Source organism: Aedes albopictus, chromosome 3 (assembly GCF_035046485.1).
Source record: "Aedes albopictus strain Foshan chromosome 3, AalbF5, whole genome shotgun sequence".
Lineage (NCBI taxonomy): Eukaryota > Metazoa > Arthropoda > Insecta > Diptera > Culicidae > Aedes > Aedes albopictus.
Window position 1 is genome coordinate 373710562 of NC_085138.1, and position 27115 is coordinate 373737676.

A 27115-nucleotide genomic window follows, 5' to 3' on the forward strand; every position below is an offset into this window, starting at 1 on the left:
AGTGAGTTCATAACTACTCGATTTTGAATACAGTATATCTTATCTTCCTACTCGACTCGAACCTAGCTCGAACGATACGAATCTGCCCTCTCTCACACAGTGAGTACAAACTTCTCACGAAAACATTGCATCAGCTGACCATATATTGCCATCATTTTTCTTTTCTTTCTTGTATACTTCTGCTAGAGATGACGAATGTACGTACATCTAGTCGTCTCGTTTACAACTTTTGCTTAATGTTGCTCGAGACAGAGCGAGAAACCAATACAAACAGATTGAAAAGTGATGCCAAACCTAGAGAACGTCCGATTGTAATAAAAACCACTATGAGAAGAACAAATTTTAAGTTAAAATTAACGAAAAAAGTGACGGAAAAAGTAAATGGCTTTTCAATCAAATTCTAGTAGTTTATAGGTAACTTTTATTCAATTTATTTTTTGTTTGTTTGAGAGGAAGGAATGTTCACTAACTTCCACGTTTTCGTTAATAGTTATTTTCTTATTTCATTACTTTGTGATAAAAGATTGCACCTATTTTAAACATTTTCAAAGTATTTCCTTTCCACGAAAGTTACTTATGCAAACAAGGAATTCAGCAGTTCTTGGAGCAGAAGTTCAATAAGTTTGAAGAAAATCCTCTACAAAAAAATTTTAAATTATTTAATTGAATTTTCGGTCAAACTATAATTGAGTCATACATGTATAATATAATGTATAAATGTATGATTAAATACTGAAAATAATTAGAATCCACGAAACATAAGAAGGCTTATATAGGAAAACTTAAAAAAAATAAAAAAGTTTAAGATGTTATAAAATTACATTTGACTGCACTTCCTAAATGGAACGATCGAAAACAAAAAAAAAACAAAAACATAAACAAGTGGCTGAAACAAAAAAAAAATGAGAGGGATAGCTGCAATAACAAAACAACTCTGAAACACTCATTCGCACAGCAGAGCAGAGTCCGCATTCGTTTGAGTCGTCATATCTGACAGACTGCCAGATAGCGAAGCAAGGAAGCCCAGTCAGTGATCGAACTCGACGACAAAGTAAAAATTGTACTAGGCGTGTGCCTCTGTGTTTCGCATCTGCTCAATTTTCCTACGGTTTTGGGAGTAATTTGTGAACTTTTAGGTGCTTTGGTTCTACATTGAAACCTCGACAAGTGATTGGTGGTGAAAAGTTTCTAGTTTGATTTGTGTAAGTAGAATAATTTCCAGTTTCAAGTTTTTCGAGCTGGCGATAGAGGAGCTTCTGAGAGTGCAATTGCACCAACCACCAAACTCGATGAATAGAATTTGATCTGACTCATTGTGTGCTAAATCTTTGATACGCATACTATGTATATGATGTACGAGCAATCCATCATGTAGGACGTGGAGTGTACGGTGATTTTAATTGTATGAACATGTTGACCATCCGGTCAAAATGTGCAGATTAGCTGCCTGGTGATGATGGCATATGCCTTGTCTCTAATTCCAAGGACCCTACTACGCAGTGTATCAGGTTACGCTTATGACGGGTTTACAATCGAGTAGTGCAATGTGAATAGCTTTCTGTGAAGAAGAGAAATCATAACATTTCGATTAATATGGTTGATAGATATGAAAATAATGGAATTTGACTAATAACTAAATCTAAATCAAATATAAAAAAGAAATTTAATATCATGTTCACAAAACTCTAAAGGTGAACTTCGATAGTTCTAATGTTGATACTGAACCCGATATACAATTTAACTCAACCACCCCACTAAGGGGATTCAGGTTGCCAAAAATCGAAAATCGACTTTATTCAATTTGAGATTTAGGTTCGGTAAATCTAAATCAAATATAAAAAAGAAATTTAATATCATGTTCACAAAACTCTAAAGGTGAACTTCGATAGTTCTAATGTTGATACTGAACCCGATATACAATTTAACTCAACCACCCCACTAAGGGGATTCAGGTTGCCAAAAATCGAAAATCGACTTTATTCAATTTGAGATTTAGGTTCGGTAGTTGAAAGTAGATCAAATGGACCAGTAAACCCTAGAATATTAGTTTGCTAATCCCTAAACTTATCGAGATATTGGCAGCTGAATGAGACCATTGGCGTTTTTTGATAAAATGAATGAAATGTTTAACTTTGCATTTCTTCGGCCTAAATAAGAAAAGTTGAACTTTTAAAGCAGATTCTTGAAGGTTGTTTATAAACCTGTCGAATGATATATCAGACGTTGAAAGGTTGATTGTAAAAGTATTAAATGGTGCTACATTAAAAAAATCAAATTTTCCCCATACAAACCGTTCCATACGAAAAAAGTTTCGCAAAGTTTCGCTTCGGGACTACTTCTATGTCTTTGTTTAGAATCGCTGGGAGACATTAAAATCAAATTTGGCTGCTACTAGCTGCTATTCTGCAATTCCAATCAAGTTGTCGACGATGATTGAGATATTGCTGTATAAAATCTCCAAATTGGCCATTAAAAACCTCTGAGGAAACATTTGGTTGTCATGACCACTTTTCTCGGAGGATCAATCATAGTGCAGTTTCAATCTGGTCTTGAATCTCTTAGCGAATCACGTTTTAAAGAATTGGAATACATTTTGTAAACAGTAACAGAAATCCTTAAACGCCTAAAAGTATGCAATATCCTTATAATTTCACGCTGTTTGAAACTGTCGTGTTAAAACAAGCTGTTCAACATGTTTTTCATATTTTTCAGGCATAAACCCTACGAATAGGAGCAAGACATTATGAAATTGACGCGAAAATATTTTGGCCGCCTGTTTGTATGGAGCCGCCCCATAGTGCACCCTAATCTGGGAGATATGTAATTGATCAGCGGGGTGAAGTTCACTATGGGATCGATGTCCTTTAACCACTAAGGACGCTACAATTCTCTTTCAGTGGAAGAACTATTGGCGTAAATCAATTGTGTGAATATATTTGAAGAATTTTTAAGGATTTCAATGCCAATTGTGTTAGATTTTGCATAAACTATCGACTTTTTAGGATGTTGCGTTGCGTTGCGTTGCGTGGTAACGGAGTAATTCGTAGATTGCACTGAAAGTTGACATGTTAAAATTTTAATACTCCTATTCTAATTGCTTATGGAATGCTGTTTGGGATGGAACAGCTATCCAACTAGAGGTTGAAGTAAAAAATACATGAGAACTTCCATTGCCGGCCACACCCATCTTCTCCGTTATGAGGATAGGAAAGGTTGTGATGATATGACAACAACTTTAGGTGAGGTCAGCGACTCATCGACGCCCTCATAGATAGATTCTTATAAGACATTCTTGCAGATATTCCTGCAGAAATTCACACAGAGATTTCATCAGAAATTCCGCCGGGTACACGCAAAACAAGAAAAGCTACCAAAAATTGAGATATGCCTTTACTACCAATTTATGTATTAAAAACATGATTAAAAACGTACAGAAAATGTGATAAATCATAATCCATTTGTTGTATTAAGATGCGCTACACGGTTCCATAGGTTCCATACCACTACACACAAACACCTCTATTCAAACCCGAGAAGTTTAACCGGGTTGCGTCTAAAAATAACTTACGCTTCGCCGATTAGCTTCGCGTGCTATTGTCTACTAGGAATTTTCCACTTGCAAACAGCACACTGCCGGATGCGGGCTTTTCAGTGCACAATGGGTCTAGAGTCGTATTTACGAAGACAAAAATGTTTCTTCCAAGTTCCGTCATTTTTTTTTTGCATTGTATTGAGAAATGAGTACAGTCACTCAAATGTGGCTTATCCGAAAATCTGCTGATTAATTATTTTCTATTCAATTTCAAAATGTTCTACAAAGTTGTAGTAAATTTGCAAAAAAAACATTCAAATGATTAGAACTTTTCGAAAAGTTTTCAATAAATTGCAACTTCTTTTCCCTTTGGACATATTTTAGTCGAGTCCAACGGTACTTGAAGACCAATACATTAGTCATAAACTTTCAAAATTTAATTTAATTCAGTTCGCTTAATCCTAAGGTACAATAATATGATAAACGTAAGTCAAATAATGGGTATTCTACTAGAAGGGCTCTAATTTCGTGTAGAATTAATCAATAAGGCCCAAATTTGTACCAATTATATTCAACTCGTTGAGGAACCAGTAATCAAAATTTGAATAGTTTTGGTGGACATTATAAAAGGTTACAACTTGCTAAAAATGTTTTAGGAAATTTATAAAATTTAGCATGCTTTTGTTATACCACTAGGCGGCACTAGAGGTCAAGCAAATTTTAGATTTCATACATCTCAGAACTCTGGTCACATACAAAGTTGGTGTCTTCGACAATTGTTTGGTAGGTCAAGAGCTTACAGTTAATGGTCCACTTGTTTCGAAATTTCGCCACTAGGAAGCGCTAGTTACACATTTGCAAAATTATGCAAATGAGTGATTTTTTTCGTTAAGTAATCAAAAAGCTGTGATTTTGTTTTCTTTGAACGTATTTAAGTCAAGTCAAAGGTTTTTCAAAGAGCTATTAGTCATGAATGTGCAAAATTTAATTTCATTCGGTTCACTTAATCATGAGATATAGCAGTTTAACTAAGAATACTCAAATACGAAACATTTTACTGGAGTCGCTCTAACTTCATGTAAAACTATCCAATCGAGCTCAAATTTGTATCATTCATAGCTAATTAGTTGTGTAACTAGCACTAGCAGATTAAATTTGAAAATTTTCCCTACACGTTATAAAAAGTTACAGCTTGCTGAATCTTTTCGAGATAATAAGTAAAAGTTTCATGCTTCTACAAATTTGCAACTAGCGCCGTCTACTGGCAGAATCTTGAACCAATCTGCTAATCAACTGAAAGGCCTTAATAAACCAAACAACATTGCCGAAGAAACCAACTTTCTAAGTGATCAAAGTCCTGAGATATATAGAATATAAAAATTGATTTATCGTCAGCGCTACCTAGTGGTGAAATTTTGAATCAAACGGCCCGTCACCAGTAAGACCTTGGCTGACCTTACAACTTTGCCAAATGCACCGAATATTTAAGTGATCATGGTGCTAAGATATACGGTATGGAAATTTCGCAAGTGCTACGTCTTGCTGTCTGTAATATCTGTCATACCAGAGACAAACAGACGTAACGCTGATAAAATATTTATACCAAATATCTCATGATCCTAATAACTTAGAGAGTTGGTGTCTTCGGCAATATTATTTGGCTGGTCAAGAACTAACAAATGATGGGCCGTTAAAAATTCAAAATTTCACGACTAGGCGGCGCTAGTGAGCAAACATATCTTATATTCCATATATATCTCAGGACTCTGATCACTTAGATGTTGATGACTTCGGTGATGTTGTTAGGTTGGTTAAGGCCTCTCAGTTGATTAGCTGATTGGTTCAAGGTTCTTCCAGCAGTCGGCGCTAGTTGCAAATTATTTGAAGCATTTATTAATTAATTTGAATATATTCAGCAAGCTGTAACTTTTTCTAAAGTACATCAAATATTCTCAAATTTTACCTGTCAGTTGCTCAGCTAGTTAGCTATAAACGGTGCAAATTTGGGCTGGATTAGATTACTTTACATGAAGTTGGAGCAACTCTAGTAAAGAAATTCATATTTGAGTGTTCTTCGTAAAATTGATGTATCTGTGAATTAAGTGAACCGAATGAAATGAAATGTCGCACATTCAAGACTAATACATAGCTCTTTGAAAAACCTTTGACTTGACTTAGACACGATCAAAGAAAACAAATTTACAGATTGTTGATTACTTCACGAAAAAAAAATCAAGCTTTTGAATGATTTTGCAAATGTGTAACTAGCACCGCCTGACGAAATTTCGAAACAAGTGGACCATTAACTGTAAGCCTTTGAAATACTGAATAAAATTGACGAAGACACCAACTTTCTAAGTGGTGAGAGTCCTAAGATAAATGAAATTTAAAATTTGCTTGACCTCTGGGCTCTGGCGCCGCTTATTGGTGGAATTTCTATTTAAATGATCCATCGCCATCCATCATGAAATCGTAAATAACATTATTAGAAAGCAGATTTTTGAATCAGTTTAACCAGACGAACCTTAACATAACATAACAATAATTAACCAACAATTAAAAAGGAACTTTCTAAAACACAATATGTGTCTAAAACTTAAAGTTTAAGCTTAGACAGTTTTGTCTTCGTAAATACGGCTCTGCGCCCATGTGTGGCTGCTGTATCACTTCCATCACCAAGCCACGTTTGTGTTGTTAATGATGGCTTTCAGACTCTTGTTCATCCATGTGCAGTTGAAGCCGTGCTGGTTAGAGCGCAGGGTACTGTGTATCACCATTATAGTGTCTCGGTTCGATTCCCGCCGCCGCCCGTATTTCTTTTTAAACATGTTTTGGTAATTGATGCCGCCGCTGCTGCCATAACTAGTCTAAAAATAGAACAAATAATGAGAAGCCAGTGCGACAGAGCACACGCACACTTGCGAAATTTCCCTTTTCCATTCTAGGAAGCCAATACAATTTTTGGTATACTGCCACCTATCAATTTTTGTTTTTGCAAAGCCTTAATACAATATTTGTATATGTTTCATACCGCATTGTATTAGAATCTGCCAATCTCCGGTTGCGTGTATTTCCAACTAACAGTGATTGTAATTATTACTCATTTTACAAACACCTTTACGACGAATTGATTCAGTATGATGCTGAATAACATTTGGATAATTTTCAGGCCCAACCTTTGTTCGGGTTTTGTTCACACAAAAACTGAACTGTTTGTTGTTAAATCGTTTAACAACTATATAGAAAAGCTGTCATTCAACCCTATCACAAATGAACAAAAATAAATAAAATCCTTTTTTTCTCAATTTCCACGAGAGTTTATGATTGGCACTTATGCTGTAAACAACTTTTGTGAAATATTAACTACACATAAATTCACCTAAATCAAGATTCGAACTCGAGACCCGTCAATTGCCAGCCGCATGCATTCCAATCTGCACCATGCTAGAGATGATGAATTGCAGCGCTCAAATCAAAACATAAACTTTTCGTGGTTTCATAATGATCAAACTTCGACTCCTATTCAGCAGTGGTGAATTAGCACAACATTATGGTTAACAACTGAACAACACATTAATTCAGCTGATGTTCATGAAAAAAACACGTGTTTTTCATCCTGTACTCTGAGTCGAAGTAAGATGAAACTAAAGCGCTTATTTGACTAGCGCAAAACACATAATACAGTTACATGTGCTAATTTTTACATGAATTTAACAAGAAGTAGAAAAAGGTCTTGTTAAATTATTTTGTAAAGGAATTATTGCGAGTCGAATAAAAATCTTATTAAACGCTTGAAAAGTGTTTTGCATTATCATTGTTATACCAACACGAAAGGTTGAACATGGGCTACTTTTTCAATTGAAAAATCATTTGTACAGTAATGAAACAATTGATGCGTCGATGCAATACGTATTGCATGTTTCTATGTCGCGAGTTTGCTGCATCTGTGTGATATTTGTAACGTGTCAAAACCCGTTTCAGGCACAAAATTAGTGAAAAACCGATGCGTTTATGAGATTATTATTCGTTGAGCGTAGGTCGCGAATGTGCTATTTCGGTAGAGAATGAATATCGCGATAATGTCAATAATATTTTAAAAGAGAAATTAAACAATCAATGAATTAATGCACGAATGAAGTTAGCGCCCTATGCACCTTGATCGCACATGATGTATTTATATTAGGGTGTCCCAAAATAGAAAAAATGTCAAGTTAACTTGCTCACCCCTAGGATGATAGATTAGGGCTTTAGAAACAATAGTTCCATACACGAAAACTCAATCAAAAAATATTTAGAGGTTGCACGCATCGATTTTCTGGAAAATGAACGATTTTTGGTACTTTTACCAAAAATATGCTCATATGAGTTGAAAAATAAAAGAAATAAAAATCACCAATTTCAGTAAATCATGGTTCTGGGTCCCGCAAACAAAGTTTGGAGAGAATTTAGGTGATTAAAGTTGATTTCATATATATGGCATAAGTTCAAATATCAAAAAATCCTGAATTTTTTAGCAAAATTTTCAAAAATGCTCTATAAGGATTTTAAAATTTTTCATATGATTGGCAATTCCCTTATTTATATTTGGAAATTGTTGATATTTTTCGGTGATTATAAACACACTGAAACACGATTTATGACGTTTCGGCCTACTGTCATTCAGCCATCATCAGATCTAAAATATATTTTGAAAATTAGTTACATTTAAAAAACTTAGTCTTACAATTTTCTTCACCCACTTATGTAAATCGATGTTCCTGCCACCAGTGTGGCTTTATTACTAAACCCCCCCTTTCTTACACATCTATCCATTCTCGTGTTGGTTCGGTTGCGTCATTCGGGTTGGTCTGTTCGTCTGTGTTGATAGCGATCGGATTTTACCCACTAGACCGACCTTGGACCTTGGGACCTTGAACAACGAGCACATGTATCGGAACACTGAAGCAAATCATCTACTCATTATTTAATACATAATAATTTCCCACAATCAAGTTCGTTCATGTTTTCAGTTGTAAGTAGGTACCGTAAACCGGGGTCAAATTGATCAGCGGGGTGAAATTGATCACTCGGGTACTACATTGTAATTTCATACTAGGAACTCTTAGACGCCGTAATGAACTTAAACTTCTTACGTCATCTGATTCGTAGATGTCTAGAGATGAGTGTAAACTTTTATTTTTTTAGAAAACAGTTAGTTTTGCCTTATTTTTCAAGGAATTGGCAATGTATTTCTCATTTAGCTGAAATCATTGCTACTAAACAATCAATTGCTAATATGACTTCCCGTAAATTCTCTGTTTTAACATTTTTGTGGAGCCTTGGTTGGGATGTTATGCAGCTAATCAGAACATGAAATAGTTATAAAAAGTTCATTTTATGAGGAAATAGTCATTTATTGTGATAAAAATCACTTATTTCATATGAAATTGCCTACCTTAAGGCGTTTAAGGGGAAATTTCAAAATTTAATTTTGCATTTAAAGTATTAAATTCACTAGTTGTAAGATTTTAGACGCGTTATTCGGTTTTAGATGAGCAAAATTAAGCGGGGATGGAAATTCTTCTTTCCAACCGATGCTCAATTGTATACTGATCAATTTCGCCCCAAATTGGTTTTTCCAATATTTTGCTATTTGGGGTTATTTAACTTAAAGTTTAAATTTGTTGAACAAAATTCTGTCAAGTGGTTTTTTGGAGATCCACAGGGTACTGGTTTTACACATATTCTTTTGGCAACACTTGAACAGGCACTGATGTTATCCGCAAAAGTTGTTTTAAAGTGATCAATTTGACCCTGGATTACGGTAATAGTTACATAGCCTTGTTGATAGTTATTTATGCAACAAGTTGAAAAATGATGATTTTTTCAGCACGAGTCGTATATTATAAATACGACGAGTGCTGAAAAAATGGAGTTTTGCAACGAGGTGCATACAAAGTTTTTTTTTTGTAATTGCGAAAAATATACAATCCGTATATTATTTCCATGCTACACGAACATGTATCCAGAGGCACCACGTGCCTGCACTCATGCGCGTCAGCGTGGTGCTTTTGTTCGATCAGGTAGGCTATGATAGGGTAGATGTCAGAAATTTGCAAGGTCCCGTCGTCGTCATACCACAACATGGGCAAGAGCAAAAGTAGCTTCAGCTGCTGTTTCTACGCCTGTCCTGCAGTCCTAATCCAAAACTGAATAGTCCTTATTCGGATTCGAGCTGCTCAGAGGATGTAGAAGCAGCAGTTGTGTCTCCAGTAGTCGCGAAAGCAATCGAGAAGTGGGTTTTGGCAAAGGTGCCGAAACGTGCTACTTTTCAGCATTCTTAAGAGTGCCGAAAAGTAATACAGTAGACGTTCGATAACTGCAACATGTTTACGTTTCACTTACCGAATGAAATTCGATGCCGTCAAATGGGGTAACTTGCAACACTTTTCGACTTTGAAGCAATATCATTGAAAATCTAAACATATGAAACATACTGTAAAGCATCGTGTACACTAATTACCAGGAGTAGAATACTATGCAGCAATTGATTTACCAGAATACGTTGCCACCTAATCAGGAAATGCAAAATACATGCTTGATGCAAGTTACCCCATCTGTGGGGTAACTTGCAACACATGACATGAAGCTAAGTTAGCTACCATTAAACTGCTCTTACATTCTAGTTCTTGTTCATATTATAAGTTTTTGATGTAAAGCGTGGAAAATGCTTTGAAAAGATATACACTAACCAACTGAAATATGATTTTTTTTAATTAAAGGGTTGATAGTTATCATAAGCGAGGATATATAGCAGGTTTTACGTCTCACAAATATTAAATATATGTGGAGCTCATGACTCAGTACTAGTTACAATATGTCAACAATGCTTAATGTAATTTGCTGAAAAGGTTAAGTTATTCATCTTTAGGTAATTTTCAGTTCGAAGTGGTGTATGGCTACTTAGCTAAAATAACATGTTTTAAACACTCATTCAACTTTATAAATATTAAATTTGGGCATTCTAGTGCAATAATTTACTCTATTAGGTTCAGAATGGTTGTTGGTGATTGTTTTAAGATCGTCCATAAACTAAATTAAACTTTAATCGTGGTGAAACATCATAAAATATCAAAATATGGAAGTCCTTATCTTTGTTTGAAGGTTACGTACAAATAAAGATAAATTTGAGTCGAAATTTGAACATAAGCACGATACGTAATTATTGAATGATCCATTTCAATTATTTCTACTTGAAATATCGTGAAATGAAAATAAATTATAGAAAGTTTTGTTAATTTCAACTGTTGCAAGTTACCCCATAGTGGTCGTCGCATATGATAATGATTTTTTACATTACTTAGTCGATAACTTTATCAAACTTTTATCGTTTAGCTAAGCTTACTATTAGGTACCCTAACTGCAAGAAAGGTCATCAAACTTATCGCACTTACTATAGGAGAGAGGTTAAGCACGATTTTCATACTTGTTTTTATGGCATAAAATGAGCAAATCGTTTTAACAGTGTAGCCAAACAATAAACAAAGAAACAAAATTATTTTTTCCACTAAAACGATCTTCGGTACACATAATTTTGATAACCGAAATGGTGGAGCATACTAGCTTTCATTATTATGTAAAAATAGTTCACATTTAATGTATGTCATCGTGTTGCAAGTTACACCGCTGTTGCAAGTAACCCCGTTTGACGGTAACTGAAACATCTGACAGACGTCACAGTTGCTGCAGAATGCAGCCAATGTACATTCGAAAAACATCGCATTGCAACAAAAGTGCAAGCAAAAACATCGCATCGTTGTTGACATTTCATTTTGACGGACAGCGGTGCGATAACTGCAAAATTGTTGCACTTAGCGGACTTGCAGTTAAAAAGCATTGCAGTTAAAGCGTTTGCACCGAGCGAACGTCTACTGTACTTTTCGACACTTTTGTTTTAGTGAAGAAAAGTAGGCTGTTTTATCATTAGGGGGATTCACTTAACAGCGTAAACTGCTTATTAAAGTTTATTCTGATTAAAGGGCTGTTTGCAGTTCAGAAGGATTTTTTCGGCCTATTTTGATGCATGGGAAATTCCTTGCCTGAATCGCCCAAGAAACCGTTTTTCTTCGATCGTAGTACGCAGCTACGAAGAAATGACAATTCAAATGGCAGCCTCTGTAGAAAGTTTCTACCAGGAGTCAGTCAAGAAATTTCTTAAGCGGTTCCTTTTGAACTCGAAAGTGCGCTTAAACGTCGCGATCACCAAGGCAATCTTTGATTATTTCATTCGCAATTTCATGAAACATTTCAAATAATCAGAAAATCATGGCTTACGCAGCAATTTAAACTGTTTAGTGAGTCCCCTTATTGTAACCATGAGTGAAAAGTAGGGGAAAACGCAAAGCAATTACAAAAAGTTTATTTCAAACCTTCAAACTTAAGTATCTTATATGAAAATCGATAAACCATGAGCGAAACCAACGAGGATGCCAAGAGTGCTAAAAAAGATAATTGGAATCGAGTATTGAAAACTAGAATATCTATTTGTCGTGCAATCGATTGAAAATTGAAGTGTGAAGATGTGATGAATAAATTCTTTCATTATCAAATAATTATAATAAAATTATAGCCTCAAAACCTACGACAACAAATTTACAAAATACATATCAAAGCATTGCTTTTACTACTCAAAGCAACTCTCATCAGGATCCGTCCATAAACTACTGAGTATTTTGTGGAGGGTGGTTTGACTTGTACAAAATATGTAATCTCCAAGATGCGGTATAAATTAAAAGTCTACCAAAGTGACGCCCGAGTGATAAATATGACCTGACCATGGTTTACGTACTTTATGGACAACACCATCTCAGTGAATCCCACAGAATCACGTCATTCACCGTTATCACTTCTTGCTTTCGGCAGCTCCACACGCCACGCGGATAAGCAACGAATTAAAATGTTATCATCCTTCCGTCTTCTGGTGAAAAATGCACCAAAAAAAAGTTGTTACATTCTTCCTTGTTACTGATTAAGATTATGTCATTCATCAGAAGTCTATTCGGAAGGTTGGACTTCTGAGCTCCGATCTCAAGTTTTCACGAAAATCATCAATTTCAGTTTCCGCAATCGCTCAACGGCGCTGACTGAGCTCGGTGCATCCGTTCGGATTAGCAACACATGTCACGCGAAGGGACGGGCCTATCCCGCAGCGGAAGTGGCGGCGCCGCCGGCAGCAGCAGTAGTAGTGGTCCACGCGATTACGGGGCAACCGGGAGAAGCAGCAGTGCTGCGACGGCAGGCATGGCGGCGTCGACCGATGCGAACAACTTCGGCGGCTTCAGCCCGACGGAATTCATCTCGCTGAGCGAGTCCATCGCCGCCAATACGATCTTCGTGAAGCAGAGCTGGCAGTTCCTGGAGAAGGCCAACCGGACCGTTGGCACTGCGAAGGACAACCAGACGCTGCGGGATAAAGTGTAAGCGGGGGAGTTTTGGCGGGAAAATGAGGGGGCTTGGCTAAAGGAAGTGTGATCATTTTTCAGGCATGATGTTCAGTCCGGAACGAATCAAAGAATCTCGACCACCAGCAAGGATCTACAGCGATTGACGGTGGTGGTGAGGCGAGGTGATAAGCAACAGAAACTCCAGGTGGAGAAGCTCACATCGGACTTCACGCATGTGGTACAAATGTATTCCAAGAGCCAGCAGGTAAGGTCTACGCGTTTCCAACGGCTGTGCACACAGTTTCAACGCAATTAGTACCTTTCCAGGTCATCGCCGCAAAGATGAAACAGGTCCTGCTGGTGAGTGCTTCCGAGCAAGATGACCTGAATCGGGACTTGATAGGGTTTGGCGATGGGGGCAGTCAACAACAGCTACAGCAACAGCAACAACAAGATGCGATGCGTCAACAGCAGATTCAACGGGATCTACAGTTCGAGCAGGACATGATGCTGGAGCGGGAGCAACGAATGCGACAGATCGAAGCCGACGTACTGGACGTGAACCAGATCATGAAGGAACTGAGCAGCATTACCCACCAGCAGAGTGAAGTTATCGGTGAGTGTCATCCGTAGACAGATTACTTGGGCTTAGAAGAGTTAAGAAGTACAAGGAACTAACAGGAACATTCCAGAATCTTCCGGAAATCTCGAAAGATTCCTGTCGGGAATCTTGGGAGATTGCAATCGGGAATCTCGAGAGACTTCTACAGGGAATCTCGTGAGACTCCTCGGAAAGATTCCTTCCGGGAATCTCGGGGAGATTCCTACCGTGAACCTCGGGGAGATTCCTTCCGGGAATCTCGGGGAGATTCCTTTCCGGGAACCTCGGGGAGATTCCTTCCGGGAATCTCGAGAGATTCCTACCGGGAATGTCGAGGAGATTCCTACCGGGAATCTCGAGGAGATTCCTACCGGGAATCTCGAGGAGATTCCTACCGGGAATCTCGAGGAGATTCCTACCGGGAATCTCGAGGAGATTCCTACCGGGAATCTCGAGGAGATTCCTACCGGGAATCTCGAGGAGATTCCTACCGGGAATCTCGAGGAGATTCCTACCGGGAATCTCGAGGAGATTCCTACCGGGAATCTCGGGGAGATTCCTACCGGGAATCTCGGGGAGATTCCTACCGGGAATCTCGGGGAGATTCCTACCGGGAATCTCGGGGAGATTCCTACCGGGAATCTCGAGGAGATTCCTACCGGGAATCTCGGGGAGATTCCTACCGGGAATCTCGGGGTGATTCCTACCGGGAATCTCGGGGAGATTCCTACCGGGAATTTCGGAGAGATTCCTACCGGGAATTTCGGAGAGATTCCTACCGGGAATTTCGGAGAGATTCCTACCGGGAATTTCGGAGAGATTCCTACCGGGAATTTCGGAGAGATTCCTACCGGGAATTTCGGAGAGATTCCTACCGGGAATTTCGGAGAGATTCCTACCGGGAATTTCGGAGAGATTCCTACCGGGAATTTCGGAGAGATTCCTACCGGGAATTTCGGAGAGATTCCTACCGGGAATTTCGGAGAGATTCCTACCGGGAATTTCGGAGAGATTCCTACCGGGAATTTCGGAGAGATTCCTACCGGGAATTTCGGAGAGATTCCTACCGGGAATTTCGGAGAGATTCCTACCGGGAATTTCGGAGAGATTCCTACCGGGAATTTCGGAGAGATTCCTACCGGGAATTTCGGAGAGATTCCTACCGGGAATTTCGGAGAGATTCCTACCGGGAATTTCGGAGAGATTCCTACCGGGAATTTCGGAGAGATTCCTACCGGGAATTTCGGAGAGATTCCTACCGGGAATTTCGGAGAGATTCCTACCGGGAATTTCGGAGAGATTCCTACCGGGAATTTCGGAGAGATTCCTACCGGGAATTTCGGAGAGATTCCTACCGGGAATTTCGGAGAGATTCCTACCGGGAATTTCGGAGAGATTCCTACCGGGAATTTCGGAGAGATTCCTACCGGGAATCTCGGGGAGATTCCTACCGGTAATCTCGGGGATATTCCTACCGGGAATCTCGGGGAGATTCCTACCGGGAATCTCGGGAAGATTCCTACCGGGAATCTAGGGGAGATTCCTACCGGAAATCTCAGGAAGATTCCTACCGGGAATTTCGGGGAGATTAATACCGGAAATCTCGGGGAGATTCCTACTGGGAATCTCGGGGAGATTCCTACCGGGAATCTCGGGGAGATTCCTACCGGGAATCTCGGGGAGATTCCTACCGGGAATCTCGGGGAGATTCCTACCGGGAATCTCGGGGAGATTCCTACCGGGAATCTCGGGGAGATTCCTACCGGGAATCTCGGGAAGATTCCTACCGGGAATCTCGGGGAGATTCCTACCGGGAATCTCGGGGAGATTCCTACCGGGAATCTCGGGGAGATTCCTACCGGGAATCTCGGGGAGATTCCTACCGGGAATCTCGGGGAGATTCCTACCGGGAATCTCGGGGAGATTCCTACCGGGAATCTCGGGGAGATTCCTACCGGTAATCTCGGGGATATTCCTACCGGGAATCTCGGGGAGATTCCTACCGGGAATCTCGGGAAGATTCCTACCGGGAATCTAGGGGAGATTCCTACCGGAAATCTCAGGAAGATTCCTACCGGGAATTTCGGGGAGATTAATACCGGAAATCTCGGGGAGATTCCTACTGGGAATCTCGGGGAGATTCTTACCGGGAATCTCGGGGAGATTCCTACCGGGAATCTCGGAGAGATTCCTTCCGGGAATCTTCCTACCGGGAATCTCGGGGAGACTCCTACCGGGAATCTCGGGGATATTCCTACCGGGAATCTCGGGGAGATTCCTACCGGGAATCTCGGGAAGATTCGTACCGGGAATCTCGGGGAGATTCCTACCGGGAATCTCGGGGAGATTCCTACCGGGAATCTCGAGGAGATTCCTACCGGAAATCTCGGAGAGATTCCTACTGGGAATCTCGGGGAGATTCTTACCGGGAATCTCGGGGAGATTCCTACCGGGAATCTCGGAGAGATTCCTTCCGGGAATCTTCCTACCGGGAATCTCGGGGAGACTCCTACCGGGAATCTCGGGGATATTCCTACCGGGAATCTCGGGGAGATTCCTACCGGGAATCTCGGGAAGATTCGTACCGGGAATCTCGGGGAGATTCCTACCGGGAATCTCGGGGAGATTCCTACCGGGAATCTCGGGGAGATTCCTACCGGAAATCTCGGGGAGATTCCTACCGGGAATCTCGGGGAGATTCCTACCGGGAATCTCGGGGAGATTCCTACCGGGAATCTCGGGGAGATTCCTACCGGTAATCTCGGGGATATTCCTACCGGGAATCTCGGGGAGATTCCTACCGGGAATCTCGGGAAGATTCCTACCGGGAATCTAGGGGAGATTCCTACCGGAAATCTCAGGAAGATTCCTACCGGGAATTTCGGGGAGATTAATACCGGAAATCTCGGGGAGATTCCTACTGGGAATCTCGGGGAGATTCTTACCGGGAATCTCGGGGAGATTCCTACCGGGAATCTCGGAGAGATTCCTTCCGGGAATCTTCCTACCGGGAATCTCGGGGAGATTCCTACCGGGAATCTCGGGGAGATTCCTACCGGGAATCTCGGGGAGATTCCTACCGGGAATCTCGGGGAGATTCCTACCGGGAATCTCGGGGAGTTTCCTACCGGGAATCTCGGGGAGATTCCTACCGGGAATCTCGGGGAGATTCCTACCGGGAATCTCGGGGAGATTCCTACCGGGAATCTCGGGGAGATTCCTACCGGGAATCTCGGGGAGATTCCTACCGGGATTCCAACCGGGGATCTCAGGGAAATTCCTACCGGGAATTTCAGGGAAATTTCTATTGGGATTCCAACCAGGAATCTCAGGGAAATTCCTACCGGGAATCTCAGGGAGATTCCTACTGGGAATCTTGAGGAGATTCCAACTGGGAATCTCGAAGAGATTCCAACTAGGACTCTCGGGGAGATTCCTACCGGGAATCTCAAGGAGATTCCTACCGGGAATCTCATTATATTTCTGGGAATTTCGAGGAGATTTCTACCGGGATTCTCGGGGAGATTCATTCCGGGAATCACAGAATTCTAATTTTCACTTCATCCATTTCTTTCATGACACAGACACCATCGAGAACACCATCGAGCACACGGTCGGCAACGTGGAATCGGGCCACACGGAACTGGCCAAGGCGGCCGAATACCAGAACCGGTACCGCCGCAAAGTGCTGATCCTGCTGATCATTGCCGTGATATTGGGGGTTATCATTACCGGAATTATCGTGTCCAGGCTGAAAACTTAGACTAACCTGCTAGCGGGAATGAGGTGGTCTATATAATTTCGCTTCGGAGGTTTTTAGTTGGTAAGAGTTATTATTTTTTATCGAAATGTTAATGCTATCATTATATGAATAGATAGTCTTTAGAGAACAAGTTTCGAATAATCTGCGTTTTTCTACTTGAGTATAGAAGTGGGGTTAGGGAGATCATTGATATAAAAGAAGAGAAAGCGAGATGTTCATTTTGTTGTTCAATTCAATCGATTTCATATCGTTATACAACATGGAATCCAACTTATTCTAGCACGAATTCTAGGTTAGGGAAACAAACAGGATCAAAATGTGGTCAGATCGAACTTGCTAGGTGAATGTCTGCTTTTTCATTTTTGTTCACGCTTGGTAGGCAAATCGGATACAATATTTCAATTTTTTTCAACAACTGTCAGTGTTGCATCATAGTAGAAATACATAAAATCAGATAATTAGCCTAAATGAAACTACATTCATTTATCATCAGTGTATTGAAAATGAACCCAGTCTTACAGACGAATGATACCTAAAACCGATCTGTTTAATTCTTCATTTTGTAGAACGAACAATCATTACTACGACTTATTGAGAAATATTAAACAATAATGTTAATAAAGATCAAATATGATGAATATCATTGTTCCATCGTTTTATTTTAATATCATAAACGGGTGACTCTGTATGTTCTAGCTTGTTTGCTCGTTCGTTCGTGCATTCGTTTGTTCTTTAGTTCGTTCGTTCGTTCGTGCGTTCATCTCCGCATTCGTTCGTTCGTGCATTTGTTCGCGCGTTTGTTCGTCCCCGCGTTCTTTTGTTCGCGAGTTCGTTTGTTCACGCGTTCGTTCGTTCGCGTGTTCGTTTATTCGTTTTTCAGGAATGACCCCAGACAAAAATAAGCCAGGGATTCCATTTAATAGGAATACCCCCAGGAATTCTATGGGAAATGCTCCAGGGATTCCGTCAAGAATGATTCCTTGTATAACGTCAGAAAGGCCCCCAAGTGTTATGTCAAAAAAACGTTCATGAACTCCGCCACGAATGTCCTTAGGAATTCCATCCAGATACCCTAGAGAATTCTGTCAAGGATGGCGATTCATTTAGGACAGCTTCCAGAGAATCTACGAATTCACCTAGGAATTTCTTCAGGATTGTTGTTATGCGAATAGAAGCCAAACGTTTGTAGGAAAAACACAGATTACCATCTCTCCTCATTCAACAAAAACTCGCAAATGAACGAATTGCATCAACAATGTCTTTATTAACGATAAAATGTTTAAAATTCTTCCCGCACCCTACACCCTCTTAAGTCACATCGCCTTATCATCCACCCCTCAACGATAGCTCAGCCTCACCTCCGAGTACGGCAGCTGCCCGCGCACCAGACAATCCACGAACCGAACGTCCTTCAGCTTCGGAAACTTCTCCCTCATCCCATCGAAGTGTTCCGTGTCCAGCTGGCAAAAGTTGAACACGATCGTTTCCAGGGCACTCAGTCCCGGTGGGCACCGTCCGAACACGTCCCTCCTCAAATGTCCCTTGATCAGTTCCAGTTTGCGCAGCTGCCCCAGGTAGGTCACCTTGCGGAACGTCCGCGACGGCACCCCGGCATAGTCCAGGAAGTACAACCGCAGCTCCTGCAGGCGTTGGATGTGCATCGAGATGATGTCGATCACCTCCGGGGCTTGCGACGAGTACGATCCAACGGTAAGGCGTTTCAAATTTACAAACTTGCTAAACGAGTAGGACGAGTCCTTGAAGACCTCCAGGTGGAGACTCTCCAGCTTCGGTAGGTAGACGTAGTGGAAGGAGATTTCGTGCGACGAGTAGATATTCGGAAGTGAGAGAATTTTAAGGTTCTGCAAGAGGGAAAGCTTATCGAGTACGGTGCAGTTTACAACCTTAAGGTGGTCTATTTTGAGCTCTACTAGATTGCGTGAAGTTTCGCAGATTGCCAGGAAGATATTCTCTGCAGTGTATTTCTCTTCCAGGATGAGTTTCTCCAGCTTATCGAGGTGCCTGAAGAATCGGAGCTTAAGACCTGGGCGATTGGAGCTAACTGGGATCGGAAAGCTGAACTCGTTCATGATACCTCGACTGAGTTTGAGGGTTTTCAGTTGATCCAGGCTGAGGGCGTAGATTTCCTCTTCGCCGCAGTTCGCTGAAGTACAATCTAGCTGAAGCTGTAGCGTTGTCAGATTGCGCGCTACGCTCTCGATGATCCCAGCGATCCCGGGCTGTAAACTTACGTCCAAAGAGTTCAACTTCGGTAAGCGCATCTGCTCTGGAATGACGGACTTCAGTTCTATGTGCGTAATGGTTTGACTCTCGATCACTACACAGGGTCGCACCTGATCTCCGCATTGTAGTCTTCGTTGAGGATCGTAGATTAAATGGAAACTACGCAAGCGTGTCATGTTTCTAATTGCACTATTCAGTATTGTAACCAGGACATTCAAATTTGACGACAGAATAATTTTCAGTATCTCAACGCGCTCCACTCCGCTTGGCCGAAGCAAGTTCAGGATAACGTTGAACACGTTGTCGGTGAACTCGCTCCGATTGTCGCAGACAAACGTGATGTTATTGTAGTGACGACAGGACCGCCGCAGGACCATCGACATATGGCGAAGTTCACATTTCGACTTTCCCTTTCCGGCCCGACAGCGCTGATACAGCGAGCAGGGAAACGAACTAGGAACACTAACCCGAGACCTCTCCGATAGCAGCGGAGATCCCATTGCTTTGACCATCCGGCTCTGATCGGATCGGTGCAGGTTGATCCGCAGCATAAACCGCCGGATGTAGTAATCGGAAAAGATGATGTGACACCAGCGTCGACAGGTGAGGGAAGCATTTTTCAGATCCGATACGCTCAAATAGTCGAATATCATACAGCAAATCTGCAACAATATGGAATCAAGGGAACCCCCAAATCAACAACTGCATCCAGAAGAAGAAAACGAAACACTGAAGCTGACTCACCTCAAAGGGGAGGAACTCGAAGCTGGACATGGCCTAGGATAACCGGATTGACATACTACAGAGAATGCGAAGAATACGCTTAGCTACTATGATTTCGGTTTCGAAAACCAAGAACTTCCGCCTCGGAACGTTCTACATCCTTCGAAAGACCGGAGGAATGTTACGTACGATTTCGATCCGATGATAATAAAACAGATTGGTCGCAAATTGACTTGTATTCGGGTGGAAATAAACAAACAAGGGCGAAGAATCGGCAGAAGACAGATACGTGACAGTTTCCGGTCCGGATCATGCGCAGTAGGTGCACTGCCGGAATTGTGTCACTCCCGGTTTCGTTTGGCGCAAATTTGATTGCGATTGACTAATCGTTCGTTACAGGGGTGACCTCGCTTGTATCGTGGCGCGAAAGCAACATTTCCACGATCTTTAGCAACATCTCGAGGGAGCGTTCTGGGGTTACTGATGCGCCCTTTGTTTTGGCCATGACTACTCTGTATAGGCATCACCCCAAGGCCTTGCAAAGGGTCGTGTTGGCTGCCTGGCAGAGATTTTCTAAGCACGCCCACTTACGCGTCTTAAAATTCTTTGTTCAGTGCCAGTTCAGCCGCCCTGTAGGCCTCACTTCGTTCCATTCTACCCTCATCGGTGCGCGGATGCGTGTGGTTCTGTGATTTCTGGACCATTTCTAGGTATGCATCGCCATGGCATTGCGGCATCACATGCACGGCTTGGGGTTCCGACTAGATCATCACTGATATTACCCTCCAGAAGTAATCGTTCCATAAATGCTAGCTTATCGAAGCGCGAGGTCAGCCATCCCCGATGACGGTCGATGACCGTCGGCTGTGGTTGTCTTCCTTCGTGGGCCTCTCTGTATCGAATCGCCAGATGGTCACTGTGCGTGTATCCATCGTCGACCCACCAGTCCGAGCTAGGGTTTAGACCCGGGTTCCAGAAGGTCACATCAATGATGGACTCTGCAGCGTTCCTACTGTAGGTTTTCCTATCGCCTACGTTCGCGACATCCACGTTTAGCCATAGCTTCGAGTAGAGCCCAGCCTTTCGCGTTAGTCGAGTGATACCTCACTCAATCGCCCAGGCGTTGAAGTCTCCACCGATGGCCACCGCACTAATCCCTGCGCTTGATAGCGAAGCCAACATTTCAGGTGTCAAATGGGCATAACACAGCCTCATCCGCTACCCAGTTCCCGTTATCGGAAGGGATACGGTATGGGTCCGATAGTAGGGCGATGACTGCACTTGACTCCGAGACTGACTGCCACAGCAACTGTTCTGCGGCTGCACAGTGGTTCAGGTTTAGCTATGTAGCCTCTGGATTATCGTCGATGGGTTCGACCTCCTCGCGTGCCTGAACATTTAGGCCCGCCAAATTAGACATTTTGGTGCCGAGTTGCACTCCCAGGCGATGTGGTTGGCCACATCACGGCCTTTATATGCCCACAACTTATGTCCTTTCTCGAAGCACTTGAAACACTCCTCTGGTGGCGCGTACATGCTGAGGCACACAAACCAGCCTATTGATCTTGCCGACTGAAATCGCCTTGTTCACCTCCCCTAAGTGGAAATTGATTATGGAGCAGGGATCTACGTGCCTGCCGGACCCTGTCGTAGGCGAATCGATTCACTTGGTGCATCTACCTCGCACTGCTGCTTAAGTTGCTTGGCTGCGGCTGCGAGCTCCTCTGCGTCGGTGATCCCAAGCAACCAAAAGTTCGTATAAAACAGCATGTTTGGGCTTAATCAGCTATTCGAAGGAAGATCTTCCTTTATATAAAGCCCCCGAATACAAAAGCGTGTAACTATTTACCAAAGTGTTGAACAAATATGATTTATAGTCAAATGCAGTGGTGTAGGTGTGTTTCGCAACTGTGAAGGCTATCAGTTTGATATGAGGTGATCTTACATTGCTACAATATTAAACGAGTTTTCGTCGGCATACAATTGAACAATGTTTGGAGACTACAATATAGTGTCACTGTCTGACATGTTTTGATCAAACCATCGTTTATAGTCAACAGCTCCAAGTTTCATACTGTTCAACAATAAAGCAGATGTTTGAGAAAAATTAACCTTTTCAGCTAGGAGAAATTTACTATTTGGACTTTATGTCAAGTGGTATTTTTCTATGCGGGCTGTTTAGTTGCAAGAGGATTCAGCCAACGGTTCGGGCTGGATTACAGCGAGACTTATTCGCCGGTCGCTAGACTGGAAACGTTACGGGCTGTTTTAGCAATGGCGAATGAAAAGAAAATGATTGTCCATCAAATGGATGTCCAAACGGCCTTTTTGAACGGATCGCTCACCGAAGAAATCTTCATGACACAGCCCGAGGGCTTCGAGAGAGGTGAAGATCTCGTGTGCCGTTTAAGAAAGTCCATCTATGGTTTGAAACAAGCCTTTAAAGCTTGAAACGATCGTTTCGATCAATTCATCACAGGGTTGGTTTTCCAGCGAAGTTTGAACGACCAATGTCTCTACACACGGAGAATGAAGGGCGAGATCGTTACTATCGTGTTATACGTTGATGATATCGTAATTGTGGGTGTGACATTGCAAGCTGTAGAGTGCGTGAAGAGTTGTCTGTCACGTGAACTCGAGATGAAGGGTATTAGTGTAATCTAAAGCTTCCTGGGGGATGAACATTAGCTACAACGTAGAGGAAGGAGTCTTGCAGATTGATGAACAACATTATCTTCAAGATGTCCTGCAACGGTTCAAAATAGAAGATTGCAAGCCCTGTTCAACGCCCATGGAGTGTCGGCTGAAGTTACAACGGGGCGTAGAAGAGAAGCGAACTACACAACCACACCGCGAACTGATAGGCTGCCTGATGTACGCATCTTTAACAACACGTTCTGATCTAGCGGCAGCCTTTAACTATTTCAGCCAGTATCAGAGTTGTCCAACAGACGAGCATTGGAAGCATTTGAAGAGGATTCTTCGCTACATCAAAGGCTCCTTGGATGTGGGCCTTGTGTATCGTCATGGGGAAACGGAATAGCCACAGACAAACAGACGTAACAGCTTGAACGGTTTTCATGGAAATCCATCGCTCAGTCTACACTACCATCACCTGGTGGAAAAGTTGCACGAATCACTGTGTTGTGCAATATCGTCAACAGAAGGCACTAGTTTGAAATGTCAAACGCATAGAAAAACGATGCGCGCGCCTCTGGTTGTGAAAGTCACAACTATGAAAATTTAAAATGATCGTTAAAAGCGTGGTCGATGGAAATTTCGCAAGTGTTACGTCTTTTTGTCTGTGGAATAGCTTAAAGTGTATGCAGATGCTGACAGGGGTAACGACCCGGTTGAATGGCGATCAGTTAGTGGAAGCGTCTTCAAAGTGTATGGATCAACGGTCGCATGGATCACACGCAAGCAACATACGGTGGCACTCTCTTCGACGGAGGCCGAACTGACGGCATTGTGCGTTGCTGTTTGTACTGGATTATGGATGGTGCGTCTGTTGCAAGATTTGGGGTGTGTGGTCGATACTCCTGTGACATGTTAAATATGAAGATAATCAATCGACGATTCGGATAACGGAAGATTCCAGAGGATTCGGACGACTGAAGCACGTAGACGTTAAGTTCTACTTTCTAAAGGATTTGGTGAAGCAAAAGCAGATTGCTCTCGAGTACATCGCATCAAAGGATCAGCAAGCTGACATACTGACCAAAGGCTTACCTGTAATGGGTTTTCGAAGGAATCGTCAGCTATTGGGATAGAAAGTTGCTGTGGTTGAGGGAGGGTGTTGGAGTGCACAACCCCTTGCTACTTAGTGTACCTGTTAGACATTTTTACTGCTTATCAATACTAGTATAGGTTCTATATAGGGTATTTTAACCAATAGTGGACCCCTTAGTAGCTGAAATTTGTTCTGATCGTAAAAATATTATGATATCCTACTAAATTTTCTTCACCAATGGTTGCACAACAAGTTCTATATTTTTCCTACATATTGCACACAAAAACCGAGCGAAAACACCTTATATTTATCATAAAATAAACATTTGAAATCTCTATCAAATTATCCTATAGTGGACCCCGCGGGGTCCCCTATTGCACATTGGGCAAAATCAAGCCCAAAGGTGGAAAAAATTAATAACTTTCTTAATACAAGACACTATGTGACCATCAATGGCTTATTCGAAAGCAAATTTTCTCAAGAATTGTTTGGTGGATGATTCATATACGGGCAACTTCTCTGAAGCGAGTTATAGAGCCCGTTTCACCCCAGTTCCCCATAAGATTTGTGAATTTCTGTTATTTTACGGCACTTGTTATGATTTTAATGATTTTTTCGCTGGGATACCATCGCCCCACTCTCATTGAGTAACGTTATATACAAAAAGTTATTAAAATGTTGGAATTTTAGGGTGTTGCGGGGTCAATTAGGCAATGGTATATTTTCAAGGTAGAAATTCAGTTTTTATTTTTATTCATAATTTTTTACGTGACAATAACTAAATAAATGATCGAATACACATGGTTTATTCCTAAAGAAACCATTTTTGGCGAGTTTGATCTCAAATTATTAGTTATATTTAAGTTTTCCCGCATACAAATATGAGTAGTTCCCATCCTTGTACCACCGATTCCAAACATTACCAAACGATGAGCCATTGCTTATATACTCCAAAAATATCCTAAATGTTGTTTGCGCATAGCCCTATAGACGGGAGGTGACGGCAGCATATAGTTTTAGAGCTTAGTTTACCCAAACTCCCCTATAAACTTATTTTTTATTGTTTTTAAATCAAAACAACTTTAACTTGAAACTTCTGTGCATGATATGAGTTAATATTGATGAAGATCTAACCAGTAATATCTCTGCAGCCTATGAAATTTGGAACATAAAGAGTACAATGGGGTTAAATGAGAAAAAAAAACATTCAAAAAACTTGAACGATCATATAAGGTGACAAATAGCTTGTTTGGCAGATAATTTCTATACGAATGATTCTTGTACATACGACATTGCTTCAGCGGGATGTAAAGCCTGTTTCACCCCAATTTCCCTAAAAGTATAATCAAATTGTTCCATTGCAGTTATTATAATATATCATTCATATTATTACATTCTGATTCCAATGAGTATACATGAAAGATGTTATAAATATGACGTTTGGGGGATAATGGGGCAAAATATGCCGCTGCTTATTTCTCGGAATTTTGGCATTGAAGATGAAGAAATTTATAATCAACACGTGAAATAATATTTAAAATCCATGTCGCATACTTCCATTATTCACCATTCCAAGCATTTCATGATGGAGAGCTGTAGCGTGAATTTGAGAACATCCTAAATTGCTGCTTGCCGATAGACTTTATGGGGGTTGTAGTAACACATTGTTGTAAAAAGTCTCCAAAATGCATTCGTTATATTTTTGTTAACGAAATAGCAACTCAAAATGTAAGGTATTTATTTTGTTTTGCTATACACTAATAATATGAAAGTCTTATTCCACTTAGCCAAGTACACTACCCGTCGGGGCCCGTGGCGTAGTTGGTCACACGTTCGCTTCATATGCGGATGGTCATGGGTTTGATTCCCAGCCCCGGCACTTGCAATTTTTCGTCAGTTGCTCTTCACCGAGAGCGGCTGACACTGACCCTCTTCTGAGCCCCAGTGGCTCAAACGGACCCGGATACCTGGACATCGGCGAATTGCTACTCATAATGGACCCCCAATCGGACTGGAAAGGAACAACGGCATCATCCTTGTGCTCATCATTCTACCATGTAGAGTAGAAAAGTGAAAGCAGCAGAAAGGCAATCAGTTCGATAAAGTATAATAGAATACATACAGGCTCTGTACAATACTGTAGGTGCAGCTGTCAATTGAAATCGCTCACGTAGTGCCCTAGTGGACAATAGAGCTGTAAATTAGGTTAAGTGATTAAGAATATAAAAAAAAAGTACACTACCCGTCATAAGTATATACTCAAAAAATGTATTGCAACAATATTGTATCGCATTTACTCACCTTGATATCTCCAATACCTTACAAAGATGATGTCTTCATCAATGTTATTCGGAAGCCCAAAAGCAACAACTTTTCTGAAAGCGGCATTTTTGTAGGTATTCTGGTTTTAGAGATATCGAGGTGAGTTAGGGTGATTCAATATTATTGCAATACTTTTTGTGACCATCTACTTATGACGGATAGTGTATGTCTTTTAGTAATAGATACTAGAGTTCCTAAGCACATCTCTTTGCACATCTGATCATAGTCGAAGTCACCTTCATCTGGCGTTGCGTTCATTGAAGCAGAATCTTCCCGTTTGTGGCGGTAGTACAATTTCATCGATTTTACAAAGACATACTGCCATTATATTTGCCACATGTTCTCGAACAAACTTATGTCGTATATGCAGTCTTTCGCCTGCTTGTTCTCTAACCAAGATCAGTGGTGGATATGGTCAATGCAAAAGAATAGTCTAGTAATTAATCAAGTTCAATTGCGCAAAAAAACAAAACTCTTCAGGTTAGATATAAATTCCTGAAGATGTTGGTATTGACTTGATTTTTTGTATTCGGCTAGATACTTTGCTGTACGTACTGTGCAAAATCGGACACCCTGTCCAAAAAGTCTTGCACCCTACATAACATACACTCAATTCTTTCTTTGCACGGGTTATTTTTCGACATAACTCAATCAATTTTTAATCAATCCACATTAAAAGTGACGGTCAGTACTATCCGTATACGAAAAATCAAGTCAATATGTTGATACACACATCAATTCTGAAGAAATGCTGTCGTTCATTTGACATTATGTC

At 41.2% G+C, this 27115-nt stretch overlaps 4 protein-coding genes across 5 annotated transcripts in view; 2 read left to right on the top strand and 2 right to left on the bottom strand.

The window, feature by feature from the left end:
* Positions 1–27115, bottom strand: part of LOC109397131 (NADH dehydrogenase [ubiquinone] 1 alpha subcomplex subunit 9, mitochondrial) — a 440561-nt gene that overhangs the window by 367591 nt on the left and 45855 nt on the right. The window lies entirely within an intron of this gene.
* Positions 983–17963, top strand: LOC109409843 (syntaxin-7). Its single transcript, XM_019683326.3, has 5 exons — positions 983–1202; positions 12629–12987; positions 13054–13219; positions 13282–13570; positions 17140–17963. Exons 2-5 carry the CDS (start codon positions 12689–12691, stop codon positions 17316–17318), a joined length of 933 nt encoding a protein of 310 aa, XP_019538871.3. The 5' UTR covers positions 983–1202; positions 12629–12688; the 3' UTR covers positions 17319–17963.
* Positions 18555–20814, bottom strand: LOC109397032 (uncharacterized). The gene is made up of 2 exons (XM_019669354.3): positions 20307–20814; positions 18555–20224 (listed from the first exon to the last, which is right to left on the bottom strand). The coding sequence occupies exons 1-2, from the start codon at positions 20334–20336 to the stop codon at positions 18656–18658; spliced, it is 1599 nt and encodes a 532-aa protein (XP_019524899.2). The 5' UTR covers positions 20337–20814; the 3' UTR covers positions 18555–18655.
* The window catches only part of LOC109409852 (V-type proton ATPase subunit F), a 421144-nt gene continuing 417454 nt past the window's right edge, over positions 23426–27115 (top strand). Inside the window, exon 1 of the mRNA XM_062855660.1 lies at positions 23426–23429. The gene's annotated coding sequence lies outside the window, so the exon portion shown is untranslated. The remainder of the gene's footprint in view (positions 23430–27115) is intronic.

Excerpts from the sequence above, each read along its gene's own strand:
- LOC109409843 (XM_019683326.3), top strand. The coding sequence starts at position 12,689 with ATGTCACGCGAAGGGACGGGCCTATCCCGCAGCGGAAGTGGCGGCGCC. Across the intron at positions 13,220-13,281 it reads TGTATTCCAAGAGCCAGCAG|GTCATCGCCGCAAAGATGAA; the intron begins GTAAGGTCTACG and ends GTACCTTTCCAG. Across the intron at positions 13,571-17,139 it reads CCAGCAGAGTGAAGTTATCG|ACACCATCGAGAACACCATC; the intron begins GTGAGTGTCATC and ends TTCATGACACAG.
- LOC109397032 (XM_019669354.3), bottom strand. The coding sequence starts at position 20,336 with ATGTCCAGCTTCGAGTTCCTCCCCTTTGAG. Across the intron at positions 20,225-20,306 it reads TCGAGTTCCTCCCCTTTGAG|ATTTGCTGTATGATATTCGA; the intron begins GTGAGTCAGCTT and ends ATATTGTTGCAG.